Raw genomic sequence first — 26,627 nt, forward strand, 5'->3', positions numbered from 1 at the left:
GATAACTTTGCGTTTGGCTGTATTAAAGTACGTTTTGGGGACTGAAGTACATCAGTGAGATCAACTTGACAAATTATTAAATTATTCTGTATGACTAATACAATTTGGTTTAGTATCGTTCTTAGTGCTATTCACCAATGTGATCAGCAGCCATTTTATAGTTATATTATATGGAAGATATCAAACACTGTAAGGACTAGTACTGATATCAGTAAAGGCTCAGTGAAATATCCAGCCTGAAGATTTTTCAATTGAAAAAATGTACTTTGGAATTTTTTTCTGCCACAATTTATTCCACAGAATGTTTTTGTCTTCTGCCTTGCGGTGCTACAGTGCTACATTTTTAAATCCTAATATTTGTGGTTTTCATCTCGGCAGATTAAAGAAGCTGAATATATTAGATTTTGTTACTTATCTGTATCAGTCAAACTTTTGCTCTCAGCAGAAAATGAAGTTGGCTTTAGTTTGCCAAGTGCTTGATTTCCATTAAGTCATTGATTTTCAGTAATGATTTTACTATCCTTTGATTTCTTCTGAAGTGACATGCAAGTCAATATTTTCATTATTTTGTCCAGGCTGGATGTTATACTAATTGACCTGCAAATACATGTGTTAATGGTACCTTTTCCTATAAGGGTAATTAATGTAATAAATTAAGATTTTTTTTTTTTAAAACCCACAAAATAAGTGAATTTGTGAAAACAATTAACCACACTACTTAAGTGAAAAAATGCATGTATGATAAAAATTAGAATGTGATTGCAGGCTTCACGGTTTACACAGTAAGTGCTAAAGGTGAGGTAGCGTGACACCCTTCTGTCAGCACAAAAGATGAAAATTTGTCTTGACATCATGCTCTGAGTGCTCTCCCTGATATCTCCCGCAGTGGCTCCAATAGCCATCCCTCAGGTTTGGGAGGGATTTATTTATAGTGTAGCTGGTTTGAAAGGATGTCCTTATAGTCACATACATCACGTTCCTGTAACTTTCCATCGCAGTCATAGTGTAACTTTTAAACAGAATTTTCCCCAGCACACAGTGGACGTCTTACTATGCGTATTTACTAGGCAGATCTCATATTAAATATGTTTGCATATTTATATTCTTGCTGTTGATGTCATGGAGCCAGTCCTAGAATGGGCTGCTAAATGCTGTTGCCTCAGGAGCCTGAATCCTTAAAGCTGGTTATCCATCATGCTCTCATTGAATATGAACGCAGCATCATACTTGATTGCTTCAGTTCTTCCCAAAGGGAACAGAAATAATCTTCTCTTCCTCATATTTTTCCAGTGATGGTAGCGGGCCAACATCATTGCAAAGCTCTTTTTGTTCCTAACAAAAAACCACCCTTTTGTCCTTCTAGTTGAAGATTATTTTTTTCTCCTAATATCTTTAACTTGCTTATGCAGTGAATAACAACAAACATGGATACACTGCACAATGGCAATGTGTGTTACTTGCCTTGCATTTCAAAACTGTATTTTTTGTTTCTGGAATGCTGTTTAGCAGCACTTGGATGATGGCGATAAGTTGTCTAACATTCTCTTATGTTAACCATGTAATAAATCCTAAGTTGCTGGTCTGTCATCAGATGTTTTCCAGGCTAAGCAGTAAGTCCATGAAAAACTGTTAGCTAATTTCATATGTGGGTTTTTAGCTTTGATTGCTATGTAAGCAATGTATGTCAGTGCATTTTGGGAATTTGGTGAGTGAGCAATCTGTAGATGACGCTGCAGAAGTTAACAAACTAGCAAAACACAGCTTTGATTCTTTTCCAATACTTTGTCCTCCTTACCTCTGTTTGCATAGGAGCATGGTCTGCTGCAGCTTCAAGAAGGAGCATCATCATACAGCTTTAGGTCGGTGCTGTGTACCATGCTGTTGCTTTGCTATCATACTTTCATGACCTTTGTGTTAGGTAAGATTGTTTATAATAACTCTTGGATTTGATTAGTTCTTGTGGGACACAGAGGGGGAAAAAGATGATTCCATCACCTATTTGTTGGTGAATTGTTGGTTAATGATCAGATTAAATATAACTCATTTGTGGGTGATTTTACAGTAGTGATCATAACTGAAGAGAGTGTCTTATTCTTCAAGATGGAGGTTTGTTTAACACCTGGAAGGGAGACGATGGGGATAGCAAAGGAAGTTGTGAGAACTAAATTTGGGAGGTTAAAATAATTGCTGTAAGTGATGACTTCCTGAATACTTTGTTCATGTTTATAAGTCATCCCTGACTTTTTTTGGAGATGATAGCTTCCTGCTGAGATATGCTTCCCTGTTATCTACTGCTAAAGTGTTCTACAAAATGGGTTGGGCTGCGCATAAGTGAGTTTTCAAGTCAGTAAGCACAATGTTGTTCAGGTTTTCCTGCTTGCTGGCTTAGTGCGACACCAACCTGTATTTACACCTCACTTATCAGAGGAACTTACACGTTGGCCAGACGAGGATGGCTAATCAATACTTTGCATTCCTGTGCTTTTTTTTTTTGTTCTTTTTTATTTTCTTACTATTTTTATCACTTGCATTTTTATGCATTTTAGGGACAGGGAAAGGAAATGTTGAGGAGGCGGAAAGACTACTTAAGCCTTACTTGGCTCGCTATCCAAAGGTAAAATGAACCATAATTTAGTTTGGTATGGTTGTTTAATGTTTTCTTGCCAAATCTAGACTGTATGGTCAGCTTGAAAACTGTTATAGAATACTTGTATTTTTATTATTATTTATTACAGGGAGCCATATTCCTGTTTTTTGCAGGCAGGATAGAAACACTGAAGGGTAATATTGATGCGGTAAGTAATCCTTTTGCTCTTGGGAAAGTAAGTCTTGAAAGCTTTAGAAAAACTCCAGGAACAATGTTTCCTTTTTAGCTAATGCTTCCTGTGGCTTTGGCCTATATGTAATTTATAGTTTATGAATTACAAATAGGAATTTTGAAAACTATTTTGACTAGCTTGTTTGACCAACTTGTTTTGCTACCCTTCTCAATTTCTGGTGATAATCTGGTCCAGAAGTATTAATGACACAGTCTTCTCATTGTCTTTCCTATCCTGAAGCGAGTTTTGCCTTCAGTCTGAGTGGAGAGTCGTACAAGACTTGAAAGAATTAGGGAGGTGAAGACTGCACACCCTAAATACTCTGAGACAGAATATCAGCCAGTGTGCAGTGTGGTAGCTCCCTTGAAATCTTTGGAGCTGCAACAATAAATGTCAGCTGAGCATCTGTGCTTTGACTTTAGTTTCCTAATTTCCTAGACACAAACATTCATTTTGCCTATGCTTAGGACTTAATATAACTTCCACGAGTGGGGAGCTCTGTGGCAGGGGTAAACTTGCTAACACCAGGATGACTGTGGAGCCAAGGATCTCTCGTGTAAAGCTAACAGATGGGATTTTGGGGAATACTAGGCTGTTAACAATTTGGAAGTTGCAGGAGCCGTGCTGGCAGATCGTGGAGCCCCAGTGTCTATTACAGCACTAGTGCATGTGTGTTTATTTACACATGATTAAGACAATGTTTGGAAATCTCTGTGTTCAGGCAGTTAATAGGTACGAAGAATGTTGCGAGGCTCAGCAATACTGGAAGCAGTTTCATCACATGTGTTACTGGGAGCTCATGTGGTGCTTCACCTATAAGCGCCAGTGGAAGATGGCTTTCTTCTATGCAGACCTATTAAGCAAGGAGAACACTTGGTCAAAGGTAAGTTAATCAGAAGAGGAGGGCAGAAGGCCCTGTAGTATGGATTAACTTTCAATCAGATTGAGTTGACTTTTTGTAGCTTTGAAGCTTTTGTAGCTTTGAAGCTGAAGATTGTAAAACAAAACCTGATCTGGTGTGGCTCTTACAGAACAATGTGAATTGCAAACATTCAAATCTGAACAGATTGTGGGCAAACAGAAATCTTTTGGGCCTGACTTGTAGATGAAGAACAGCTTGTTAAAAGATGTTGTGTTGTGTATTGACTGGTTATGTCATCAACACATTGCAATTAGTGGGGCAAGTTGCCATTTCTTTCATTACATTATGGATATAAGCTCTTTTGGTGATGAGTGAGGCTAGCCATGATGGTGCCTCCAGGATAATAAATATAATTAAAAGAGGCGCCTCATCCTGTGCATCTGAAAGGGAGAAGCTCTTCCACCCAGAGCCCTGGTAGCTTTCCTCCTTTCATCTTCCCCTGAGCCCTGGGGATATCGGTCAGAAGGGATTAAATCTGGCCAGGGTGGGTGTGTGGTTGATGGGACATTTCCTCTTAATGTGACCTGGCCATGTGCGGGGAGGGTATCTCTGTCTGTTTTTTCTACTACACGTTGTATGTATTGGCCAAGTGGCACCAAAACTGACATTAGATCCAAGCAGCCAGGTGCGAGCAACTTTCTCAGTGCTCCCACTCGGGTGAAAACTGTAGTACGGACCCCCTGTGTCCTCAGGGATTCCAGCAACGCGTTCAACCAGGCACATTACTCTGAATAGCTCCCACAGAACTCCCACAGCCAGGAGAGCACCACCTGGCTAAAAGCTTAAATATGCTGAAATGCTGTGGGATTAATACTAACGTGTATCCTTTTAAACTGTGTGTAGACTTTTATACTATATTGCCAGGGCCTTAGAGAAGCAGAGAAGATGCTTCCTATTAGCATGTAATCTACAGTGCAACGTGATAGTAACAAACTAGTAACTACCTGAGCTAAATGAAAGATGGTCACGTATATGCACTGTTGGATTCCAGTGTAAATAAATAATCACAGCTTAAAATATTCCAGAAAACTCCTGAAACATGGTTACTGTAGATTCCTTAAAGAGTACTCAAGAACTCGCCATTATTCTCTACTGTTGCAGGAGTTGTAACGTCCTCTCCTGCTTTGCTTTCCTTGGTTGCTGAATGTATAATTGCTCAGGAATCCCTACAAAATCAGTACTTTTCATAATCTGAAATCATGAAACCCTTCAAAACCTGTTTTCTGGAACCTGATATTTGACATGTGCTACCCAGTTGTGACTGAACACATAGACTCTATAGTAGTATTTTATTCTCAGAACATGACCTTTTCATAAGTTTTCTAGCGTGTATTCCTGAGAGTAATAAAAATTCACTTCACACAAACATGACATTTGTTCTTGGAGTTTGGACATAAACTATAGGCTGATACAAAGTAAACAAAGACATACGCAATTAAAAAAATTCTATACTCCGCTTTCTAAAATACTTATCTCCTGCTTAAAATTTTGTAAAATTATGTCTGTCTGTGAGCAAAAGCAGCAACTTCTTCCTCTTCGTTGCTGTTTTGTGCTTTATATCCATAATGGTGATGCTGTAAATTCATTTTTCTGTATAGATATTCTTGATTGCATTTGCAGGCTACTTATATTTACATGAAAGCTGCTTATCTCAGTATGTTTGGACCAGATGACTGCAGTCCTTTTGGAGACAGCGAAGTTGAATTATTTAGGTAAAATTTGCTAACTCCCGGTTACAACAGTTTCCTATCTTTTCATGTCACAGTGTTGGGGGAAGAGAGGCAAAATTGTTCATTGTGCAAATAGCATTGGATTGGTAAGAAGTTGCAGAATGAAACATTCCCTTAGTCTAAAAGTGGACCATGAGTTCAGACAGCAGATTTCTGCTGGTCTGGAGATACTTCAGGGGTAGGAGATTAGGTCCGTCAGCCATACAGTGGCTGCTGCATGTAATACTCACGTTCTTTTTATTTCCTTTAATCAAAATGGCATGTAAGATGTGAACGGTTCAATGGATTATGCTACAAGTTGTGTGCCTCCTTAGTGGAGACATCAGTACAACTTGATTCTTGGGTTTTGAGTCTGAGAGGGGAATATGAAATAGTTAAATATGCAAGTGAATATGTGCATTATTAACACAATAAGTTAACCTGATTGTAAAGTTTAACCTCAAAAATGCCTAAACCTTGCTGGGGCAAAGAAAATTGATTCATTTGATTTTTGCAATTTTTCTATAAAATCTAAATACCACTTTTTTATTTCAGTTTTCCAGATCTTATATAATCGTTATAAGCATATTTCACTGAATTTGGGATCCATTAGGAAGTGAATAGTTTTGGGAGACTGGGAGGAACACTGACAAAAGCTAGCTTACCTCTTAGTCTCTGAAGAGAGATGGGCCCTTTATAAGTGACGTGCATCATATAATTTATTCTTTGGGTGGAGAAGAGTCCTTCTTCCTGCTTGATTAGAGAGGAAGCCTGGAGATAGACGTGCCCTGCATAAAGACAGCTTTTGTGAACATGTATTGCTCAGCTTCCCCAGAGGCAGCAGTAGCTCAGTGTGTAACAGCTTTTTTAACTTCACTTTGGTTTGATTTTTTTTTTTTTAAAAGCGTGAATGTTTTTTTCCCAGAGGTTCACAGAGGAAAAAATTCCTTATGTTTTCCTTTAAACTTTCAGGATTGTTCCCAGTTTGAAACTGAAAATTGCAGGGAAATCGCTGCCTACAGAAAAGTTTGCAATTCGGAAAGCTCGACGATATCTTTCTTCAAACCCCATTCCTTTGCCTGTTCCACCTTTGGTAAGTTAGAAATACCCCTCCCCCCACCTTATTACCATTTTTTTAACTTATGGAAATAAAACGGAGATAATTAGAATAGTATCTTTCGATGTTTCTAAGGTAAAACCTCTGCAGGAGACTGGAATGTTCCCAAAGCAAAGCCAAATGAATGCGAGGAATGCTGTAAAACTGGGGCATGCACCAGCCACAGGGAACCAAGCCAGTTGTTTGTGACACGTAAATGTGTTGCATGTGTAACTCGTTATTCCAGCTATAGACTAGCATGCTCCTAACAGCTTTCTTTTGATTCCCTTTTGAGGAACTTTGCCCTAGGTCTCTTCTGTCATGTGTCATTACTGGGACTACTAAAAGGAGACTTTAAGATACAAGTTAGGGGTGGAAAAAAAAAAAAGCGGTGCAAGGATGGGGAACTGCATGTAAGCATCTGTTTAATGTGCCCCTGGATGTTTGCAATTTGGTGCTCTCCAGAACAATTTATGGGTGCCAGGATGAAACAACCAAATCCTTTAGCCACTCCAGAAAACCATTGCATACTGCTGATTTTTTTATTATAATTATTTTAATTTTTTTTGTTGCATGTAAGGCTGGCCAGTTCCCTGTGGCCAGATGAGAACAGCTGTATAAGGCACCCATTGCCTCGCTCAAGGTGTACTTACAAAAATCTGTCTGCAAAGAACATGTAAAAGAACATAAAAGGATTTTGACTCCACAGGTTTGCCAAGTGCAGTGGTACTAACATTTGCAGTGCTTTGAGCTGTTGTGTTTGAGAAACAGATGGATAATTAGTAAATATTCTTTAAAAAAATGCCTGAACAAAGAGAGCCTCTGGGAGACACCAGTGAATAGTCATTTCTCAGCCACCAGCTGGTATATTTCTTGGAGAATATAGTTGTTTCAGCATAGCGTGGGTATTCACTAGGGGCCACTTTCCACTAAGTCATAAGACTGAAATGAGAGAAATAATTAGGTTACTTTGATTTCCCTTCAGGTTTCAGGGACTGTAGAGAATAAGCAGCGTGCCCACCTGGGGTTTGGCCAGGCTATTCTAACGGGATTTTGGCAGAACAGGTTTCTGTACTAAGGGCTCGCTGTCCTTGGAGTGGCCGGGCATGGCTTCTTTTGTTTCTGCATCCTTTGTTTCTGCTGCAGTTGCATTTCTGAGGCAGCAGATGCCGCAGCTGAACAGTTAAAAGCACTCTGAGGATGTGGAATTGGATGCAGAATCTCATCTCTAGGATTTTTCTTTTCACTGTGAAGGTACTTGCAGAGAGGAACGAGTCTTCAAGCGAGTCTTAACTCAGAGATTTAGCCTAGAATAAATATAGTTTGAGTAATTCTGTGTCAAAAACATGTTAACAAATCTGCATTAGATACAGTAAGTTCAGCACAGATTTTTCAATCAATAGATATCAGATAGTGAAAGCAATGGTGATTGGGCTTAACGTATTGTTTCATCTAGTCTAGCCTGACAGCTTTTTGTACTATAGTTCCAGAACTCAGTTATTCTATACAGAAATTTTATGGAGAAGCTTTAAATTATCAAATATAGAATAGGTCATATAAATAAATAGAATACATAACTTGTCATGAGGACCATTCGTAAGTTTTATATAATATTTCCATCTTTAACTTTGTGATTGCTAGTGGCAATGGACACATTTGGTCTGGTGATATACTCTAAGAGAGAACCGCAGTAACAAATAGGAATGAAACCAATAGTTTTTAATAACGTTTACTCTAAGAACAGTTGAGTAAGAAAGAAGTTACTTTCTGTGGGAAGATAAAACTAACCTGAGGAACTTAAGAGGTTTACAGTTCGGCTCTAAAACTCTGTTGGTTTGTTTGAAGCTTGGCTTAAAGGTTAGGGGTTTGGGTTTTCTTTTTGCTTTGTTGTCTGGAGATTTCATATTTTTCTGTAGAAGCAATACATTGTAATTATAGTTATCACTGTCCTGGCTGGGATAGAACTGAAAAGCAAGATGAGACCTAAATCAAGGGACAGTTAGCCATGTGCCATGAATGTTTTAAGTCTGTTTTGTTGGTACTTGCCTTGTAGTGTAAGGGAGATTGCGTTTGCATTCTGTTCAAGCAATTCTCCTTGCATGGTGTGTGGTAAATGGCTCTTTAGTTGTCTTCCAGGGCTAATTTGTTGTGAAAACCAATGTAACAAGTTTTCAGTTGCAATGAAAATATGTTTTGACAAACTGACTTTTTATTTAAGGTATCTGTAATTTTTTTCATCATACAGAGATAAACTAAAGTATTTGATGATTGCATTTATCCAGTACTGTAATTAATGATGCTGTCATTTCTCCCTGACCCTAGGAAATGATGTATATCTGGAATGGCTATGCTGTAATTGGAAAATGTCCCAACTTAACAGAAGGCATGTTAGAGACTTTAATTGAAGCAGAAGAAGCATTGGCAAGAAGTTCAGGTAATCAGTGATATGGTTTAAGCAGGTATTTTACAGTGCAATAGCTAAAGATATTATCTGTGAATAAAGAGAGACACTCATTAGTAAAGTTAATCTGATCATAGGAGGAACATAGGTAATGAAACCATAAGCTGTTTATGCAGATAGGAATAATTTTCCTTTTTAATATAGTAATAGCAATAGTAGCAAATGATTTTCCATCCATAGATGTGTGTTAGGAGTATTTTATGACATGTATTAAAAGCCTGTTTATTTTGGTAGATCAAAATCAGCATATGCATTGACTGGATTACTTGGATCACGAAGCTTTGTTATCCTCAGATACTGTATTTCAGTTTTGAAGGATAAATAGAAAGAGACAAGTCAGTCTTCTCTTTTAACAGTACTGTCAATTTATGATGTGACCTTGGACTCAATGGTACTTGCGTGTCAACAGTGTATTATAGAAAGCTGGGACACCAGGGATGGGCTTCCTTTGCACTATGAATGAGCATAAGGTCGGGGACAGTATTGAACTAGAACAGGCTCTGCTACCACATCTTCTGTCAGTCTGTTGATTAGCCATCCATGAGAAAGTTCAATTGATGTTTATTTCTTGCCAATCTTTCCCAACTCCTGTGGGAGTGCAACCAGTCTGCACAGCTTTTCTTGCAAAATTTTCCCTTACTAAATATTTTATCTTACGATTATATACTACCTTCCCACAAAAGGATCAAGCCCTTATTGACAAAGGGATGTGGGCTAAATCACTGCATTGCAGTCTTTTCTAGGACCTTGGTCTTCCTGTGCACATTGTGTTATGCAAGATTTGAAAGAGTTGCCTGAAAGACTCACTACAGCTATCCCCTTTTTAATTAATTGTGAAAGAGAACAGAAAAATATTTTCAGCGAAGGCGACATCTTGGAAGAAGGCTTTTCACTCTTTCGCTTCCTTTGTCACCCATTTTGCTACATTATGTTGAATACGTGAATTATTTCTCTGTTCCCTTTTTTTCTTAGTTGGTAAATTGTGGATAAGGCTGGCTTTCTGCAGGGATTGTAGAAGCTGATTCATGTTTATAAAACACTATGAGGACATGTAACCAAATGTGGGATGTATTTTAAACACACCAACAATTTAAAGTATTACCCATTCCAAATAGTGACTTGCTGTTTCCAGGCATCATGCTTTCCGTGACCTTTCATGACAGCGTTTGGGGCTAAACTATTGTGTTTCAAGATTTTCTCTGTATTGCAGTTAGATTCATAATGCAAGAATCTAACACTATAAAATTATGAATCTGAGGATGTGCTTCTAGCAGTGTTATACCGTATAGGACGTAAAATGAAGACTGTTAGTGGAAGTAACGTCTAGAAATGAAAATCCAATGTGCATAATTGTGTCTAGGATAGGTCCCTAAACGTTTGCTTATACAATCCAGGGCAGTTTGTAGGATATAAGTAGAGGAAATAACAACATGCGTGTGAATGTGTCCTTGGGACAGATGTCCAGAAGAGACAACTGATGGGTAGTGGGGTTTTTTTAATCTCATGAAATACCTCTTCTGTGGCCCTGAGTCATCTCACTGCGCACATACTTAGTGTCTCAACTTTTGCCATCTTCCATGTTCCTTCAAAGTTAGTTTGCTGTGTAGTCTCTGGGCATCTTCCCTGGGTTTTGCTTTGGTGACGTATGTATGTAGGGACTTTGTGGGGCTTAGCAATACAAGTGACTCCAGTTGTAGGATCCAGGCCTCCAACTGCATAGTCCAAAGGGGAGCAACTATTTCATGTAGTGTGTGTCAGCATTTAATGAGCTGGAGTGATAGAGGAAGAACCAGGTAGGGTTTGGAGTAGTGAAAACAAGGTGACATTCAATAGCGCATAGTGCAGTATCACAAATTTTGCAGAAGTTATTTTTAGTTGGTATTTCACGAATTGGAAATAAGCGCGCAAGTTGAAGATTTTGGTTGTAAACTTTAAGACTAAGCTGCCTATGTGGAATGGCTATGAAAAAGCCAGATATTTTCTTTGAAATGTATCATGCAAAAACTTTCTGATGGAGAAAGGGTGTTGTTAGTAATGACTTTGAACTAGGCACTGCTAAGACTCTGGGCACTCCTAGTTATACATATAAACTCAAAAGAGGTGAACAGAAGGTAGCGTAAGAAGATGAGGAGATGTGAGGTGCAGGTAGCAAAGGTTGGAATATTTTTGTTTAGCCAAACAAAATTGTGGAATTGATAAAACACCTGTGAATAGATCATGTGACTAGAAGTCAAGGAAGGAGAAGAGCTATATATACTAAAGGGCAGTAAAGGCATATGGTTCAGAGATTTTAAATTGGACCTCAATATTTCCAAAGTGGACACTTTAAATTAGTTTTTAGGTGTCAGAACAATAAGATTGTGGAAAAGCCTGTCAGTGGGAGTAGGGAGGGAAAGAACAGCCCAACAATTTTTAGACAAAGTTTGATTGATTTATGAAAAGGTTGATGGGTGTTTGTCTCTGCATTAAATGAACTAAATTGACCAATTAGTTCCTGTCCTGTGTTCCAGTAAATAGACTGCGCTCACACTACTTGTGTAAAAGTCTCTGCTGCTCTAGAGTTTTCTAAAATGTGCTGTTTACTTCATCTTGCAGCTACAGAATTACTAGCAGATGACCAGTGCGTGATAAAACTGTTAAAGGGTTTATGCCTCAAGCATTTGGGCAAGATCTCAGAAGCAGAAGGCCATTTTAATTACATCTATTTAAAGTAAGTTTTCATACCTGGCATATAGGAGAGCTCTGGGATTTCTCAGTAACTATTCATTTCAAGTAAGAAGAGATGCAACTGTGATATGACTAGAAGGGAGAGGACTGGAGTATCTTTAGTATTTATTTCAGTTGCGTTGATATCAAGGAATTGCAATTTTAATTGCCAGTATTGTCAGCCATGTATGGAAGAAGAATTGCAAATTTGCACTTTTTACTGAGATATTTTCTCCTTTTTTGGGGACTGTACATGCATAAAATTTTTGAGGTACCCCTTCTCTCTCTTTCCTCCCTTCCTGTTACAAGTCATGAAGAAGCTGTACCCAAAAAGCCAAGCGCAGTCTGTAGAGACAGATGGCACCGTGATTATACTTGGAACTTCTATACATCATGCAGGGAATGGCATCTCTTTTTGTCAGTTCACATGTATGCAGCTCATAATATTGTCATCTTTTTTAATACTTTGCTGATAATAAAGGCAATATTTTGTAATCCTAAGAAATAACATATTCTGCAGGATGGTTATGCAAAATGCACATTTTATAACATGGAGGGTAGCTTTGGACAGAGAACGTGACAAATGTTGTAATAGAGATTGATTGCTCCTCCTGATCTTAGCTAATCTATTTATTTGTGTTTGGAACTGTTAACTGAAGGAAACAATATATCATTTCAAGATCTTGAGGCTATTTTTTTTTTTTTTTTCCAATGCAGTGAGAAGAAGATAAAATATGACCATTACCTAATTCCAAATGCCTTGCTGGAGCTGGCGATACTGTATCTGGACCAGGATAGAAGAGAAGAAGCAATAAAATTACTGGAAAGAGCAAAGTAAGCAAGTGAAAAGCCTATGCTTATGTCTGATGGGTCAGTATGGTATTTACTGGTTAGTGGGAAGCAAAAAAATTTCTTTAATAGCATGGAAATGCATTGTTTCATTTTTTTCAACAGAAGCAATGGAATGCACGCACTAGTTTTGGTTTGTACCTTTCTAATGGTAGATATTATCTGATCATTCAGTCTGTGATTTACCCATCCATTCTGATAAGAGAAAAAAAAATTTTGAAGATGTTATATGAATGTCAAAGGCTTCCATAAGAAATAATCCATGTGTAACAAAAAGTAATAATCTTTGTAGTCTATTTACTTATTCATCAAAGATATATTAAATTAAATCAAAGCTCTGTGGTATGGCTAAAATAGCATTTCTCAAATTGACGGCTAGCAGCGCTGTTTCCTTTCCTTGATGAAATATGTTTAAGAGAATGCTTTAGGTTCCATTTAGTATCTTTGTATTATTTCATCTGCATCTGAACAGCAACTGAAACACCTGCTTTTACTATTCTGTGTGATTGATTTTTCTAGCAAAGTAGGTTTATAAGGAATAGTTGGACTTTATCATGTATGTTCTTTATAAAATTAACAAAATACGGGGTTTGCCTCTGTCCGAGCCTTTACTTCTCTGCTGAGCCAGAGTGTCTTGGGGCAGGGTGGGAGGAGAGGGAATCCAAACCAAACAACCCTCGCCCTCTTCAAGCATCCTGCAGCAGGGTAGTTCACCTCTCTGCCTGGATCCTGAACGAGTCCAGATGTCTGCATCTTTCCAAGTGCAGAGTCACGCCAGTCATTGCCGCAGGTGTTAGCTGCTACAAAACTGATGTCTGTCCAAGTTTGAAAGAGGTCAGATAGAATTTTTCTGTTGAGCTTTTGTCCAAGTCAGTCCACAATGCAAGACAGAGTGGTGAATCAGCCTACCGAAGATTATGCCAAAGGCCTGTCAACACAAAAATTAAAATACTGCAATTCTTAATCTCCTATGCTCGTGAGCCTGGTTCTCTATAGACTCATGGAAGATATTAAGAGCAAAAATTGCATTAGCAAAACGCAATGGAAAGTGTTTCAATTGGTTTCACATTCCTCAAAACACGCCTCCACTCCTGTCTTCATTTCCTTTGTTCAAGTCTGTCTTAAGAGGAGATCTAGAAATTAATGATTCGGAGCTTCTCATTCCATCTGGTACTTGCATCACTTGCTGCTCAGCCGCTGCACCTTTCACCTGATGGCTCTGTGCTCCCTCGAGGGAAGGTGTTTGCCTTAAAGAAGAGCACCAGCAGACAGCAGCTCTTAAAAGTTTGTTGTTCCCCAGTGTGTAGAGAGCTAATACTGAGACCTGCTATGCTCAAAGAACTCATGGAAACTGTAATGATATGCAAAAAAAAAAAACCAAAACCCAAACCAAAACACCACAACCCCCCACCTTGCTTCATTCAATCATTAAAAATGTGCAGTCCTTACATTTCCACCTGTAGCTGTTAACGCTGCATCAAAATGCTCAGGGTTTGTTAGCTTTCAGCTAAAGCTGCTGAATGTCTCTGCAGACACTAGAGGGAGAACATGGTGTCCGTGGTGGGTTTCAGCACTGCAGAATTAGGTTTGCAGTTGGCAGGAGTGCAGGCTTGTGCATGACGCTTGATTTGCTTGACCTAAATCCACATACTGCTGCTGGCTCGAATGTTTCAACTCTGGGAGAAAGAGTGGAATGAGATGATAAACAGTTTTGGCTTGGTCACGCATGGAAATATTTCTCTTTGTATTACTGTAAGCTACAAGCAAGAATATCAGCCTACTGATGAGAAATACAGTATCTGCGTGACAAAATCTACTTAATTTAAAGAAAAATCTCCAGAGAGTTTCAGATCAGCATACAGCACAACCCAGTCACCTCCTTTGCTCGTTCAGCCTCTTGGGCGTTGCATACATAAAATTATAAGCTGGTGTAGGACGGGTGTGGAATTCCTTGTTTTCACAAAGAAACTGCTACTGCCATAGTGACAGATACCATGCTTCCATGCTTGATTTGAATTACAAATTTTGAACTGAAATGTTTTGAAGGTATAGAGGCTGTTTAATACTTAATGTTATGTTTCTGTAAAGATGACAAATATCTTCTAAAAGAAAATTAGCGTGGTCTGATCCTCTTTGGTATCTGGATTCTGTATCCATCCTGCAGGAGCTAACATGTTAATTCCTATTAAGTAGGATCTGCACTTTCTATTGGTCCTAGGGGCAAAATTCCTTTTATTTTTTTTTATAAAAGCTTTTCCATGAAAATACAGATTCTTATGTTTGTGTAACTTTAGAGCATGACATAGCTATTGGAGACTCTAGGCAGATGACACTGCTGAGTCAGCCACAAGATGTTTGTGGAGGAAGTCCTGCCAGTCTTTCCCTGGGCTGGTGAACTGCTCCTCGAAAGCTGATACGGAGTTTCGTGTGTGCCCACTTTCTCTTTCCAAGCTTCTAGGGCAGCAAACTCTCTGGTCTTAGTTCCTACACAGAGTCCACGTCCTTGGCAAGCGCAGTATGCAGGCGGGGTGTTTCCCTCTTCTGGTTCAGGACAGCTTCTCTCTTTTTCCTTTCTTTTCGTTTTTCTCTGCTTCCTTGAAATATGTCTGCTGAATCAAGATGAGTCCATCTTATTAAAATGAGGGGGGAAGAAACCCCAAACTGAAAATGTTTGTATTCAAATTTGTTATGCTGGGGGGGGGGGATAAATCTAATTTCTGAATGTCAACTAAGTGGATGTTACAGATATTTAACGTGAACTCAATATTTTGATAGAGTGGAACAGATTCAATTACTTATTAAGCTATATTTTTCTGCTAATTGCCAGACAGTGGAACTACAAATAAAGAACAAAGAGCTGCGTTGTTTGGCTGGGAACACATGCCTTGTATTTTAGAGTAGGCAACAAAGGAGCTTCTGAAGAAAGGCTTTTTTGCTGTCTACAGTTGTTTTGCTTAGAACAATAATATAAAGATAACTTGAAAATGTTTAAAAAATATATATTCATCAGAGTGGATCTGCTTTTGTTTTAGACAAAACTACAAGAATTACTCCATGGAAACAAGAACACATTTCAGAATTCAAGCTGCCCTGCACCAAGCCAAATCCGCCCCAGAAAATGGAATGCACTCTGGAGCCTCAGCAGTGTCGTAACTTTTTCTTCTTTGATGTCCTGTTTGTTGCAAACTTCGGTGCAGAGAATTACTGACACTTTAAAATTATTTTTCCTTCTCTTTCAAGTCAGTGAGAAACCAAATCATTTGAAATTTTAAAGGTGATGCATAAAACATTAATCTAGTGTAATAACATGGCAAAAAAACCTCTCAAACCAACCATAACCCTGAAAAATATTGTTTTTCTAACAGTGGCTTTTTGAATACTTACATCTGTGTAATGCATTTTTCAATCATGTGCCTTTTTTTCCTTGCATTCGCAACATTTACTAAGCAAGCTACAGCATAAAGGGGAACAACTGAAAAAAACAACAAAACTTTAAAGATTCATGGATTTAATCTCAGTTAGCTATAAATGTTTGTTTGAATTCATACTGGTACCAGTTGAGAAGGAAGCATCGCTTGTTCCAAGTACCTGCTTAGCTGAAATGGGGTGAGAAAATCTCCGTGTGCAAGAAACGCAGCAGGGAGAAGCTCTGAATCCTGGGCATTTCCAGTTGTGCATAGAAGGCTTCTCTTTACCAGCTTTTACTAGTCACATTTTTTGCTTCTGTAAGAAAATTACTGGTGAAAAAAATGGTCTCCCTTAGGCAAGTATCTTGACTTTTTCTTTAATTTGGTTTTCATGTCAAGTCTGCTACTCATGGCGGCTGAATGATTTACCAAGGATTTGGTGGGGGCAGGGTGATGACAGTATAAAACTGCATCACTACTTCTTTGACAGGTTTAAAAATGGGAAGTCCTTAGGCAACAGTTTTTTCATCAGAACGAACGTGATTTGAAGTTTTTGTCGTATATAAAGCACAACTCTGTGAAGGTCACTTAAGAAACAGTAATATTGCTCTGGCTGCACAGCAACACAGAGTTACTGTGACAGTCAATTTCTTCTTAAAACAATTGTTCTTAGGTTTGCCTAACTTGAGATGTCCACGTCTAAAGAGATTGTGTGGCCATGTTTCCTGTGTTAAGAAGCAGGAGTTGGAGCACGCTGTCTTGGCTTTTCACAGAGGAGAGCCCTTTATCTTTTTGCTCTTTATTGATCTTTTGGGGGAATTTCTGTGTAAGGGGCTTTGAGAACAGACCCGAGCTAGCTCTGCTTTCCAACGCTGTCTGCCATAGAATTGCTGCTTTTCTGCAAAACTGGTGAAGTCAGACGTAATGCGTATTTGACTCGTATTTACCGTTCTCCAGCTCCGTGTTTGTATGCCTGTGGTTTTTTGGGGCACGCTTCTACCTCCCTTTTGAAAGAGCTTCTTCCCCGTGATCCATTCTGATATGTGGAGACGGGAGGTCTTCTGACAGCCCTTTTTCTCCAATGGAGATGTTTGTCAGGAAGATTCATATCTATGTACCTCACAGTGAATATTCTTTCTAAAGTGATTGTTCCCAGCAGAATGGAAAATTGACAGTTTATAGCTCTGCTTTTACCTCCTCTAAGGAAATGACATTGTTTTATAATTGCAAATTAATATGCAAGGAGATAGAACCACCTGTTCCTCAACTTGCATTGTCTTAAAAATAGATACCCTTTATAAAAGTCTTCCCAAGTTTAAGATTGTAGATGAAGAATGTTTTTTTTTAAAGTGACTTTCTCAAATAGATTCAGTTCAAGATAACTTTCTCAGTTCAGATAAAATTCGGTATAAAGTTACGCTATTTACATATTGCACATCAAAACTTAAAGTGTAAAAATTCAGTCATTCTTTGTATAGAATAAAAAAGATTCTTGTTCTATTTCATGCATATAACGCCTCTTCTTCCAGTTGTGTCCTTTTCAAATATTTTGGCAGTCTTAGCATCTTTTAAGCACGCAGTGCCATGGAAATTAGCATAAATTGTACTTTGCAGAAAGTGAACAATCCTTCCGAGTGTAGATTCATGTCTCAAGGCCACTGAAACACTCTTTGAAATTTCACCCACAACCAAATTACGCCTGATCTTAGATACATTGCACAAAGGATGTACTGCGCAATATGCAGTCAACTTCCCTGATTCTTTGCAGTGATGAAAATCCTGAGATTTTCATAGTCATCTTTGGTCAAGCACAAACACAAGTCATATCATGGACCTGATCTCCAGCTTCAGCGGAGGACTTTGTAGTTAGCCACGATCAAGTAGTCTGTGCTTTCATTCTGACTTTTTAGCTCCCAATGAGCAAGAAATATTCACCTTCCTGATGCAGTGACACAGACTTATGGACACTAATATTCTGAACTCACTAAAGGAAAATAACACCTTGCTTGCTAAAGGGTGAATGGAAGGTCTGGTACGTTGTCACTGTATACCTTTGTTACATTTTGAATTGCCCACCGTTACCTGTTACTCTTTGTTCATCAATGTCCTTCGTTTTGATTCTCTTCCATGGCTAGAGACCAAAAACTCAGTGCTGTCAGTCTGGGCTGGAAGGTCAATGCTGGGATTGTTTTTCCATTGCCTCTCCTGAAGCTGCTGCATTCTGCCTGGAGCAGCTCTCCAGAATGGTAACTGCTCCACCAGTCTGCAGTCCCGAGTATGGTGAATTAGGGAAAGCACAACTGGTGCGAGTTCTGAGACAGCTTCAGCATTCAGTATATTCACCTGCCAGAAAATAGTAGATACTCCAGTGGAATCACAAATCCAGGATTTTCAGCATGGCCTAAGATTCAGGAAGCGTAAGTACTACTACGGGTGGATACAGTCAACACCTCATTTGCAGAAGAAGTACTTCCTTCTGCTTTCAAACTTTGCGTTGTCTAACGCTAGAGAAGCCCACTCTGTGGACTACTAGCCCTTCACCAGCAGCTGCTGGTATCAACTCTGGTATCAAAGCCAGAGAAGTTAACCAAAGACAAACTACTAACTCGCATAGAAAATTGTTTTCTGCACTTGGTAGGACCTTTATGATAAAACTTACAAACTATTTGTCTATTTTTTTAAAATTTTTTTTAGTAGCACTGATAAGGGGTTTCCTGCCAGCAGCTGAGGAGGGGTAGAAATTGATACTCAGTTTCCTGGATGTCTGCAGCAATTGCCCCGCGTGCTATCGCTACGTCATCTCAAAGTGGTCAGGAAGGGAAAAGCAGTAAAAAGAGCATCACTTTTATCGTTAGATCTGATATGAGCAATCCAGGTATGTGTGATGTCTCATTAAACTGAAGGGAGTATATGGGCTGAAAAACCAGCAGCTTATACAGAGGTCTAACAAGGTGTAACGACATCAACACCTAACTCCTATAAATAGCACCAGCTGAGAGAACCTGTTGGATGAAGAACAGTGGGTTGAAGCTGAACCTGGTCACAGGTTTTCTTGATGATCAGAAGAGATTTTGATGAAGTCACAAACATGATACAACTACTACTGTTTAGAAACACCCACTTATGATTGCTCAGCTAAACCAGTAGCACAGGAACATGCTTCGATTTATTACTGATGGGCAGTTCTATTACGATCTACAATTTAAACCCATTCTGTCACGGATTTAAAGACTGTCCCATTCTGACAGTGCCTAGCCTCAGGTTGTTTACACTGCACTGATACAGCATTCAAAACTTTCGTTAGGAAACTTTGCCTTTTATAAAGCATAGCAGCATAGAACAGGATCACAGCAAACGTTTCCTACCATTTCACACTGGTTTTGGCATTAAATCCTATATTCAGATGAGTGCCTTAGTATTTTTAGTTGATCTATGGCCTGGCTCCAAGATGGCTAGATCATGGGATGATAGCTTTGACAGCTTGCATGCCTCTTGGCCCAACAGAAGCGCCAAGCAACGCTCCTCTGTGTGAAACAAGGCTTTCGTGGGGGGCAGAAGGCACTCCCAGGAAGTTAAGTCCAACACTCTCTGCCTCCGGTTCCACCTGCGAGGTGCATGTCTTTGCCTTCTCAAGCATAAAAACACAGCAGCAAAGCAAATGGATATGAAATGACCAAAACAATGCATTCCACGGTTTCCCCTCTGGGAGGAAGAGAAGATAAAGAGGTGAGTCATGCTGTTTACTGCTGTACAGGAAAATGGTTAATGGTTGGAAACCTCACTGATGAGCGAGATTCGAAAACCTGAACAGGCTAGAAATGAACTTGCTGCTTTTCTCATTATGTTCTGCAAATACCTTTTTGTGATAGAGTATAAGCAAAGCATGTATTGGCAAGTATTTAATTGAATGATATGTCATCATAAAATATTTTTAAGGATGCTATCTAAGTTTGCTTTAGGTGTTTTAAAAAATAAAAAGATAAATACAAATACTTTCTTTTAAATACCTGACCAGTCAATCCCTGTCTCCAAGATTTATGAACAGCAGCAGAGCTAACAAATATCTGCATTGCACTGTGGTAAAATTCTGCATGGTGGTTGCTCCAAATTCAACAATGGTTTTGTAGGACTAGGCTGCTTTCCATTATTTTCTGGGTATTTTAAATCTCTGGACCTACTTACTTTCATTTCTGGCTAAATATAGGTAAAATGTTTATTTAGAATTATGTATTGTGTTCAATTCTACTTGCTTTGTCCCTCCTTGACTATTTTACAGAAAGAATACAAAACAAAGCAGTCGCAACCACCACCACCCACCCCCCCCCCCCCCCCCCGCATGCTCTCTTTATGGGCTGCTTCTTTTCAAAAAAGGGAAAAAAAAAAAAAATGTTTGTCTCATGTTAGTCAAGTACTATAACAACAGTTTCAGGCCTGTGGCTGAAAAGCAATGTAGCAATGTGGTGCGAAAGAGAAAATAAGTAGAAGCTGCAATATTCTGCAGAGTTTTCAGCTCCGTTTCTTTTATCCTGCAGTGCGCAGGGTACGGAGGTAAGGAACTCCTTCCTTTGCGCTGGAGCTGCGCAGGGCGTTTGTCTGCGGTGCTGGAGGCAGAGGGGCCGTGCTCGGGGCAGATGCTGTCATAGGTGCGGTTCCAGGATGAGCTGGTCTTTTGTTTGTGAATGTGGTGTTTTTCCTGACGTTTTGGTAAAGATGCCTGAAGATTGCCTCTGTTGATACTGAGGATGCAAACTAGGAACTTTATCTCCAAGGGCTAGCAGAGTTCAGTAAATCATGCTAGAGAGAAGCAATGTTGTTTAAGTCTCAAAGACACAACGTATGGATCGTGTTCAATGTCATCTTCACCTGGGTACATTACCAGTACTGCTGTCATCACTACCACGGTTACACAGCCTCTGGTGGGCAGCTGCAAGGGTTTTTTAGAAGCAACCACCAGGGCCAGTTACAGGTTGGGATTCTGCTTTGGCCTTCGTTCTTACGTGGTGGATACCTGGGTCTTGGGTCAGGTTTCTGTTCCATGATACTGGGCTCATCACTGATGCAAATAATTCGTGGTATTTCTAAGGAATGGCAGGAAGCTCATGTGTACTGCCTTTGCTGCATGTCTATTGAAAGTGTATGATCTGTTGCACACGCATACATATATAAAAAAACTATCTAGATACATACAAAAAGTATACGTATGTACACTCGTACACACCAGTAGCAAGCTCTGTAGCCAAGGCTTTTTGGAAACTTGTCAGAACTGTTTGAACTATTAAATTTGGCACTTTAAAAAAAAAAAAGCTAAATCTATGAAGCAAAATCTTTGACACCTTTTCAGATGATGGCCAAGGAAAATGCAGGGAGGTTAAGGGCCTTTACTAATGGTTTGCTGTGGGATCATAAAGGAAACAGCGTGCAATATATAGCATTCTACAAGGAGAAATCCCAAAACGAACAGGCAATTTAGCGAGAGCCCTTCAGTGAGGGAACCTCACCAAAAAGCAGTTTTAGGCTGGAGTTCAAGGACATCAGTGGGACAGCACCTGGGACCGCTCTGTCCTGCTCAGAAAACGGTTTCGGGGAGATTCATCTTTTTCCCCTTGAATTTCTGCCTTGTCTCTCTCCCACAGTCTGCTTGTGACTTCTTGATTAGACAGGCAGCTACCACCGGTGTGACAGAAGGGTAGGAAAAGGACGCTGAAAAGGTGCAAGTCTGTCTGTCTGTCTGTCTGTCTCTGCAGCGAGACCCTGGCAAACGTGCCTCTGGTGAGGAAGAGCCAGGGTCTGCTGTGTCCAGGAGAATCGGTGGGGTGGCCGGCCAGGGGGCGGGTAACGCCTGCAGTGATTGAACATTTACTGTTGGCTGCAGAGTAGTTGTTGAAATGCCTTGTTTAAAATAAAGACAAATATTTTCTGGGGGTTGGTGCTGCAAAGAACGGGTTTATGAAGTTAGTGCTACTTGTTTGCCAACTGAGAGGACACAGAAGGTTTGGGGGCTCTTTTTTTGTTTGCAGTATGGTTGGTCCCCTCTTGCCGAGGAAGTACATACCTTTGTGCTGCTAGGAACGTGCATGGGCATTTTCACAAGTATTTTTTTCATTATAAATTCCTCTCTGCAGCTTTTACTTAGCTAAGTGTCAGTGCAGAGGGGATATTGTAATAAATCAGTTGCTAGCATGCAAATGCAGTTTGTTCTTCTGCTTAAATAAAAAAAATGCTTTTGCAGAGTATATTTAGACTGGGGGGGGGTGGGGGTGGTGTTTATCAAAAGGCATTAACTTTGCATTTCATACCAAGAATTCCAAAGCCCCTAACTCTTATCCCAGAACAGGTTTAAACGGAAGATAATCTGCAAAGGATGGTTAGCATAAATTATATTCTTCAAAGTTAAGTGCTATATAAAAGGAAAAGTTAATCCTTGAAGCTAATTTTTATTCTGGGTATTAAGTCAAGAATGTTCTTCTGAACAGATTTTAGTCATGTTTTTTAATAGGTTATCAACTAGTGTGTGTGTTTTTAATAAAAATGTGATTTCTGTAATAAACTGTATTTGTAATCAACTTGCATCCACTTTGTTTCTAAGTCTATTTTAATCCAGAACTTAACTGATGAGAGGCCTCCTATGTTTGGTTTCAGCCATCTTGTTATTTATTTAACTGACAGTCTGACTCAGAAGAATTTTCAGCTTCACCACGATTGCACAAGGACAGGAAATGGCGAAGTCTTGAAACTGTGGCAACTTAAGTAAGTTCAGGTATTTCATAATCCCTTAGCCTAGAAACGTACCCTTCTGCCACTGCACTGTCACCCTCCCAAACACCTCATTGCTTTCAGCCCTGGGAAGCTGTAACACAGGAGGAACTTTTAAAACCTTACGTGGTTAAAAGCCTTCTACAACACTAGCTCCTCACAAAGAAATTCTCTGGGTTTTGTTTATGTATAAATTTTGTGATTCCCAGATTTACATAATGAACTAGCAACAAGTAATAAGGATTATCATCCTTAGATGTAAAATGATTAAAGTGGTAATTCCAGTAGCATGCAAGAACACTTAAGCATAAAGGTCTTTACAAAATTGAATATTCATTATTTGTTATTGCATCTCTTTTGCCTCAGATTTGTGGGAATTTTGTTTTCTTCTGTTGTATGAAACAAAATCCATTTCCTACTATAATCTGCAAACGTGACCTAACGCCTTCCTTGCTGTGCAAGCATCGTGGCTGTCAGCAATGCCCTTGTCCCTCCCTGCAGCCACTTCCAGGGCAGCTCTCAGTCTTTAAACAGAAGAGGAGGATGCTACGAGAGGCTGTGGGGCCTGGCGATGACTTTCCAACTCGCTGTCTCTTGCGTTGTTGCCTGATGACCCCCTCGGCTATTTCTGGGTCGGCGCCAGGGTGGTTTTGCCAGTTACAGTTCTGAAGTACAGACAGCGCTGTGGCGCTGTTTTCATCACACTGCATCATCCCTGCAAAATGCTTTAAAGCAACCTTTTTTGATGACTGTTGATGCACCTACAACCTTGGTTACTTTTACAGGTACTGTGGATGAGGAGATTTTTATTATTCAAATGGCTTTGCAGACATTTTACTGTGGGCCTGTCCACCCCAAAACAGACAGCCCTGGCCTGGAAGGGCGATGGTTGGACAGGTCCAGCTGAGTAAGAGCCAGCCCTTCCCGCTCACACTGAGCTGCAGCAGACTCTGGTTAGGAAAGAGCTGTGCTGTACCTGGACTGTCTGACATGTAAGTAACTTATTATTAGACACCTCTGAGACAGGAGGCAATATTATCTTCCTCCAGACATAGATCTGGTTTCACAACTGTAGCTAAAATTCAGGTTACACATTTTGCATTAAATTCAGATTAGTTTTTTGAATTAGAAATCATCCAGAACAGCATTGCACCTAAAAAATTGAAAAATCATTTGATTTATTTGTTATATTTACACATTTGTCTTTGAGCTAAAATTTGAACTTTTTTTGGAATGTTTTTGTGTAATCAACTCTAGTTTTAGCCCTTCAGACCTTTTAACTATTTTAATAAAATAACTTTTTCCCTTAGCCCAGTAAGTATATCAGTGTTAAAAGTTCAACTATACAAAGTGCCTAGAAAAGCATTCAGCTCATTAATTGGTCACTTCAAATTTCTTCCAAATCTTTCTTAATCAAGTCTTGTAATAAATAAATACTAATACCAACATGACAATGCTGTTTTTTTCAAATTGTTCATTTGCCAGTTTTAACACGGTAAAGAAAAGAAATGAATACTTAATGTCCACATTGTTTTTGATTTAAAAAAAAAAAAAGAACCAAACCAAAAAAGGAAGACAGAAAGGAACATACATGGAATGATGAAAAGGAACAATGATATTGCACAACTTCAGGTCTCTCTTCCCAGATTTTGATCCATGTAATTAGGTATGTATGAATTCAGCAAAAAAACCCAACTGTGTCCAGATAAACGCGTAGCAATTGGAGTGAATCTCTAGAACTGGAGACTGCTTTCAATTCCTCCTGACTGCTACTTGGAGTTCTTCTCCAAGAGAGCAGGTTGCTGTCAGCTGTGAGAATAAATAAATAAATCAACGTATTGATTCTACATTTTGCTGACCAACCCTTCAAAAGTTATCTGTAACATGCACAATTCTTCTGTAGTGTATTTACACTAAGTCTTAGAAATACTTAGGTCTTTAAACGCAACTTGTATCAAGTGCTCAAACTAGGTATGAAAAACAGTCAAGAATGTTCCCTGATTTGCTGTGGTTAACTTGAGATTGCATCTCATTTTGCAACACCCGGACTTTGCAATGGATCAGCGGTGCAGTGAATGTATAAGTCACAGTAGGGTAAGTTAAGGAGGAAAAAAAAAACCAACAAAAAACTAAAACAAAAACATGCTAAGTGGATAAAAGGTCTTCACAGCTACAGTCTTTGTTAGACCATCTCTTAACAAGCACATACTGTTTGCTACAGAAATTAGCTAATTGTGTCATTCTGGCTATAGCAGTACTGTTTTCCCCCTCAACTGCTAGTATGACAGCATGTGTTTATATAAATTTTGCATTTATGTGCAGAACAAAATATATTTTTTTTCATATCTGACTTCATATCTGCTTGGGGGGACTGATGCATCAGCCAGCAGGGCTTAACAGATACATTTAATACAGGAGATTGAGATACAGTATGTTTATTCTTAACTTCAGATAACCTAAGAACTACAAGAACGAGAGATGCAGTATCCATTTGCTATGATCAGAGACAACCATTTTTAGGGAGAAAAGAGCAGAATAAGTGATCAACACTAACGCTACATTAGTTCCAAGTATGTTGGGTTTTTTCAGTCATGGTAACTTAACTATTGTCCATCTAGCCCACTTTTAACCTGATCAAGTTAAAGGTGACGAAGTTTAAGGACTGTTGTTTCATCAAAACCGAAGCAACTTATAAACCCCACAAAACCATAAATTCACTGTAGGACTTGTTTCGTATCTTCATATTCCGCATCACTTGTAGAAAAGGGATAATGCATCTCGGTTTGCTTACAAGCTAGGAGATCACTTTGAAGTCTGCATATTCCTAACTGCAAACAAAATATAGCACTTTTAACAGGTTATAAATAAACTGGTTTTCAAGCATAGAGCCAGCCCAACAATAACAATACACTATTAAAAAGACCTAAGGCAATGAATTCCATCTCCAATGGAAAAAGAAAAAAAAAGGGAAAAGAAAAAGAACTGTGCAAACAAGCTTAAAACTATTTCTTTGTGCCAGTGTTATAAAATGTAGATTTCAATAAAGCCTTGACCCAAATGCCAGGACTTGTGAAAAGAATCAGAACAAAACTGGTTACTTTATTTAGGAAAAAAATACTCTTACCTTGCTGCTAATAAAATTGGATACACGCAGTTTAAACATTTACAGTTGCTGTAACACTTTACACAATTCCTATATAGGGGTGTAAGAACAAACATTAAAAGACAATGGTGGGTCAAGGCTTTACATTAAAAATAACAACCTACTTTTCTATAGTCTCTAAAATACTATTTTTTTTTCAATATTTGCAGCCATTCAGGAATATTTTTTTTATTTATTAGGAAATGTATACTTTGTGCATGATCTTAATTCCTAATTCCTGGCTCTTTGGGCTGAATGACAAAAGGATCAAACCCATTAAAGTGGATGGTCTCCTTGACGGATCAGTGGAGAAACCCTGGCTCAGTTAGTCTCGTATGATGAAAGCAGTGCTGCATCCACTGGCTCCATGCAGGATGGACAGGTAAAGGATCTCATCAACCAGTCATCTATACAGTCCAGGTGGTAAATGTGCATGCACGGCAGAAATCGGATAGGGTCCCCATAAACAAAGTCCATCATACAAATGACACATCTGGGGAAAGAAAAAAAAAAATCTTAAATATATTTAAGCAGCTGCTACTACATTGGAAATGAAAAGCAGTGTAACACCTACTCCTGGCTATATATGAGCCAAACAAACTTTTAATGCTTGTAGATCCTGTGAGTTCTTAGCTTGGTGGTGCTTCCTTTGCAGAATACATGCCCATGGCTACAACATTAGGGAGGGCAGGAAGCCACCTGTAGGCATGGCAGGGCTCAGCAGAGTGCCCAGCATCAGCAATGGTAAAGGGGAGCCACAAAG

At 39.1% G+C, this 26,627-nt stretch overlaps 2 protein-coding genes across 3 annotated transcripts in view; one reads left to right on the forward strand and one right to left on the reverse strand.

Annotated features, from left to right (window-relative positions):
* TTC39A (tetratricopeptide repeat domain 39A) overlaps positions 1–17,469 on the forward strand; it is a 48,654-nt gene extending 31,185 nt beyond the window's left edge. For both annotated transcript variants that reach the window (XM_075759435.1, XM_075759436.1), the window contains 10 exons: positions 1,810–1,918; positions 2,547–2,614; positions 2,736–2,795; positions 3,541–3,702; positions 5,362–5,453; positions 6,423–6,543; positions 8,869–8,980; positions 11,603–11,717; positions 12,431–12,547; positions 15,595–17,469. In XM_075759435.1, coding sequence (XP_075615550.1) covers positions 1,810–1,918; positions 2,547–2,614; positions 2,736–2,795; positions 3,541–3,702; positions 5,362–5,453; positions 6,423–6,543; positions 8,869–8,980; positions 11,603–11,717; positions 12,431–12,547; positions 15,595–15,715 — 1,077 coding nt within the window. In that variant the 3' untranslated portion in view covers positions 15,716–17,469. The remainder of the gene's footprint in view (positions 1–1,809; positions 1,919–2,546; positions 2,615–2,735; positions 2,796–3,540; positions 3,703–5,361; positions 5,454–6,422; positions 6,544–8,868; positions 8,981–11,602; positions 11,718–12,430; positions 12,548–15,594) is intronic.
* Positions 17,470–25,141: 7,672 nt separating this feature from the next.
* The window catches only part of RNF11 (ring finger protein 11), a 31,715-nt gene continuing 30,229 nt past the window's right edge, over positions 25,142–26,627 (reverse strand). The window contains exon 3 of the mRNA XM_075759437.1: positions 25,142–26,357. Coding sequence (XP_075615552.1) covers positions 26,186–26,357 — 172 coding nt within the window. The 3' untranslated portion in view covers positions 25,142–26,185. The remainder of the gene's footprint in view (positions 26,358–26,627) is intronic.

Source organism: Balearica regulorum, chromosome 8, assembly GCF_011004875.1.
Source record: "Balearica regulorum gibbericeps isolate bBalReg1 chromosome 8, bBalReg1.pri, whole genome shotgun sequence".
NCBI classification, from domain to species: Eukaryota; Metazoa; Chordata; class Aves; order Gruiformes; family Gruidae; genus Balearica; species Balearica regulorum.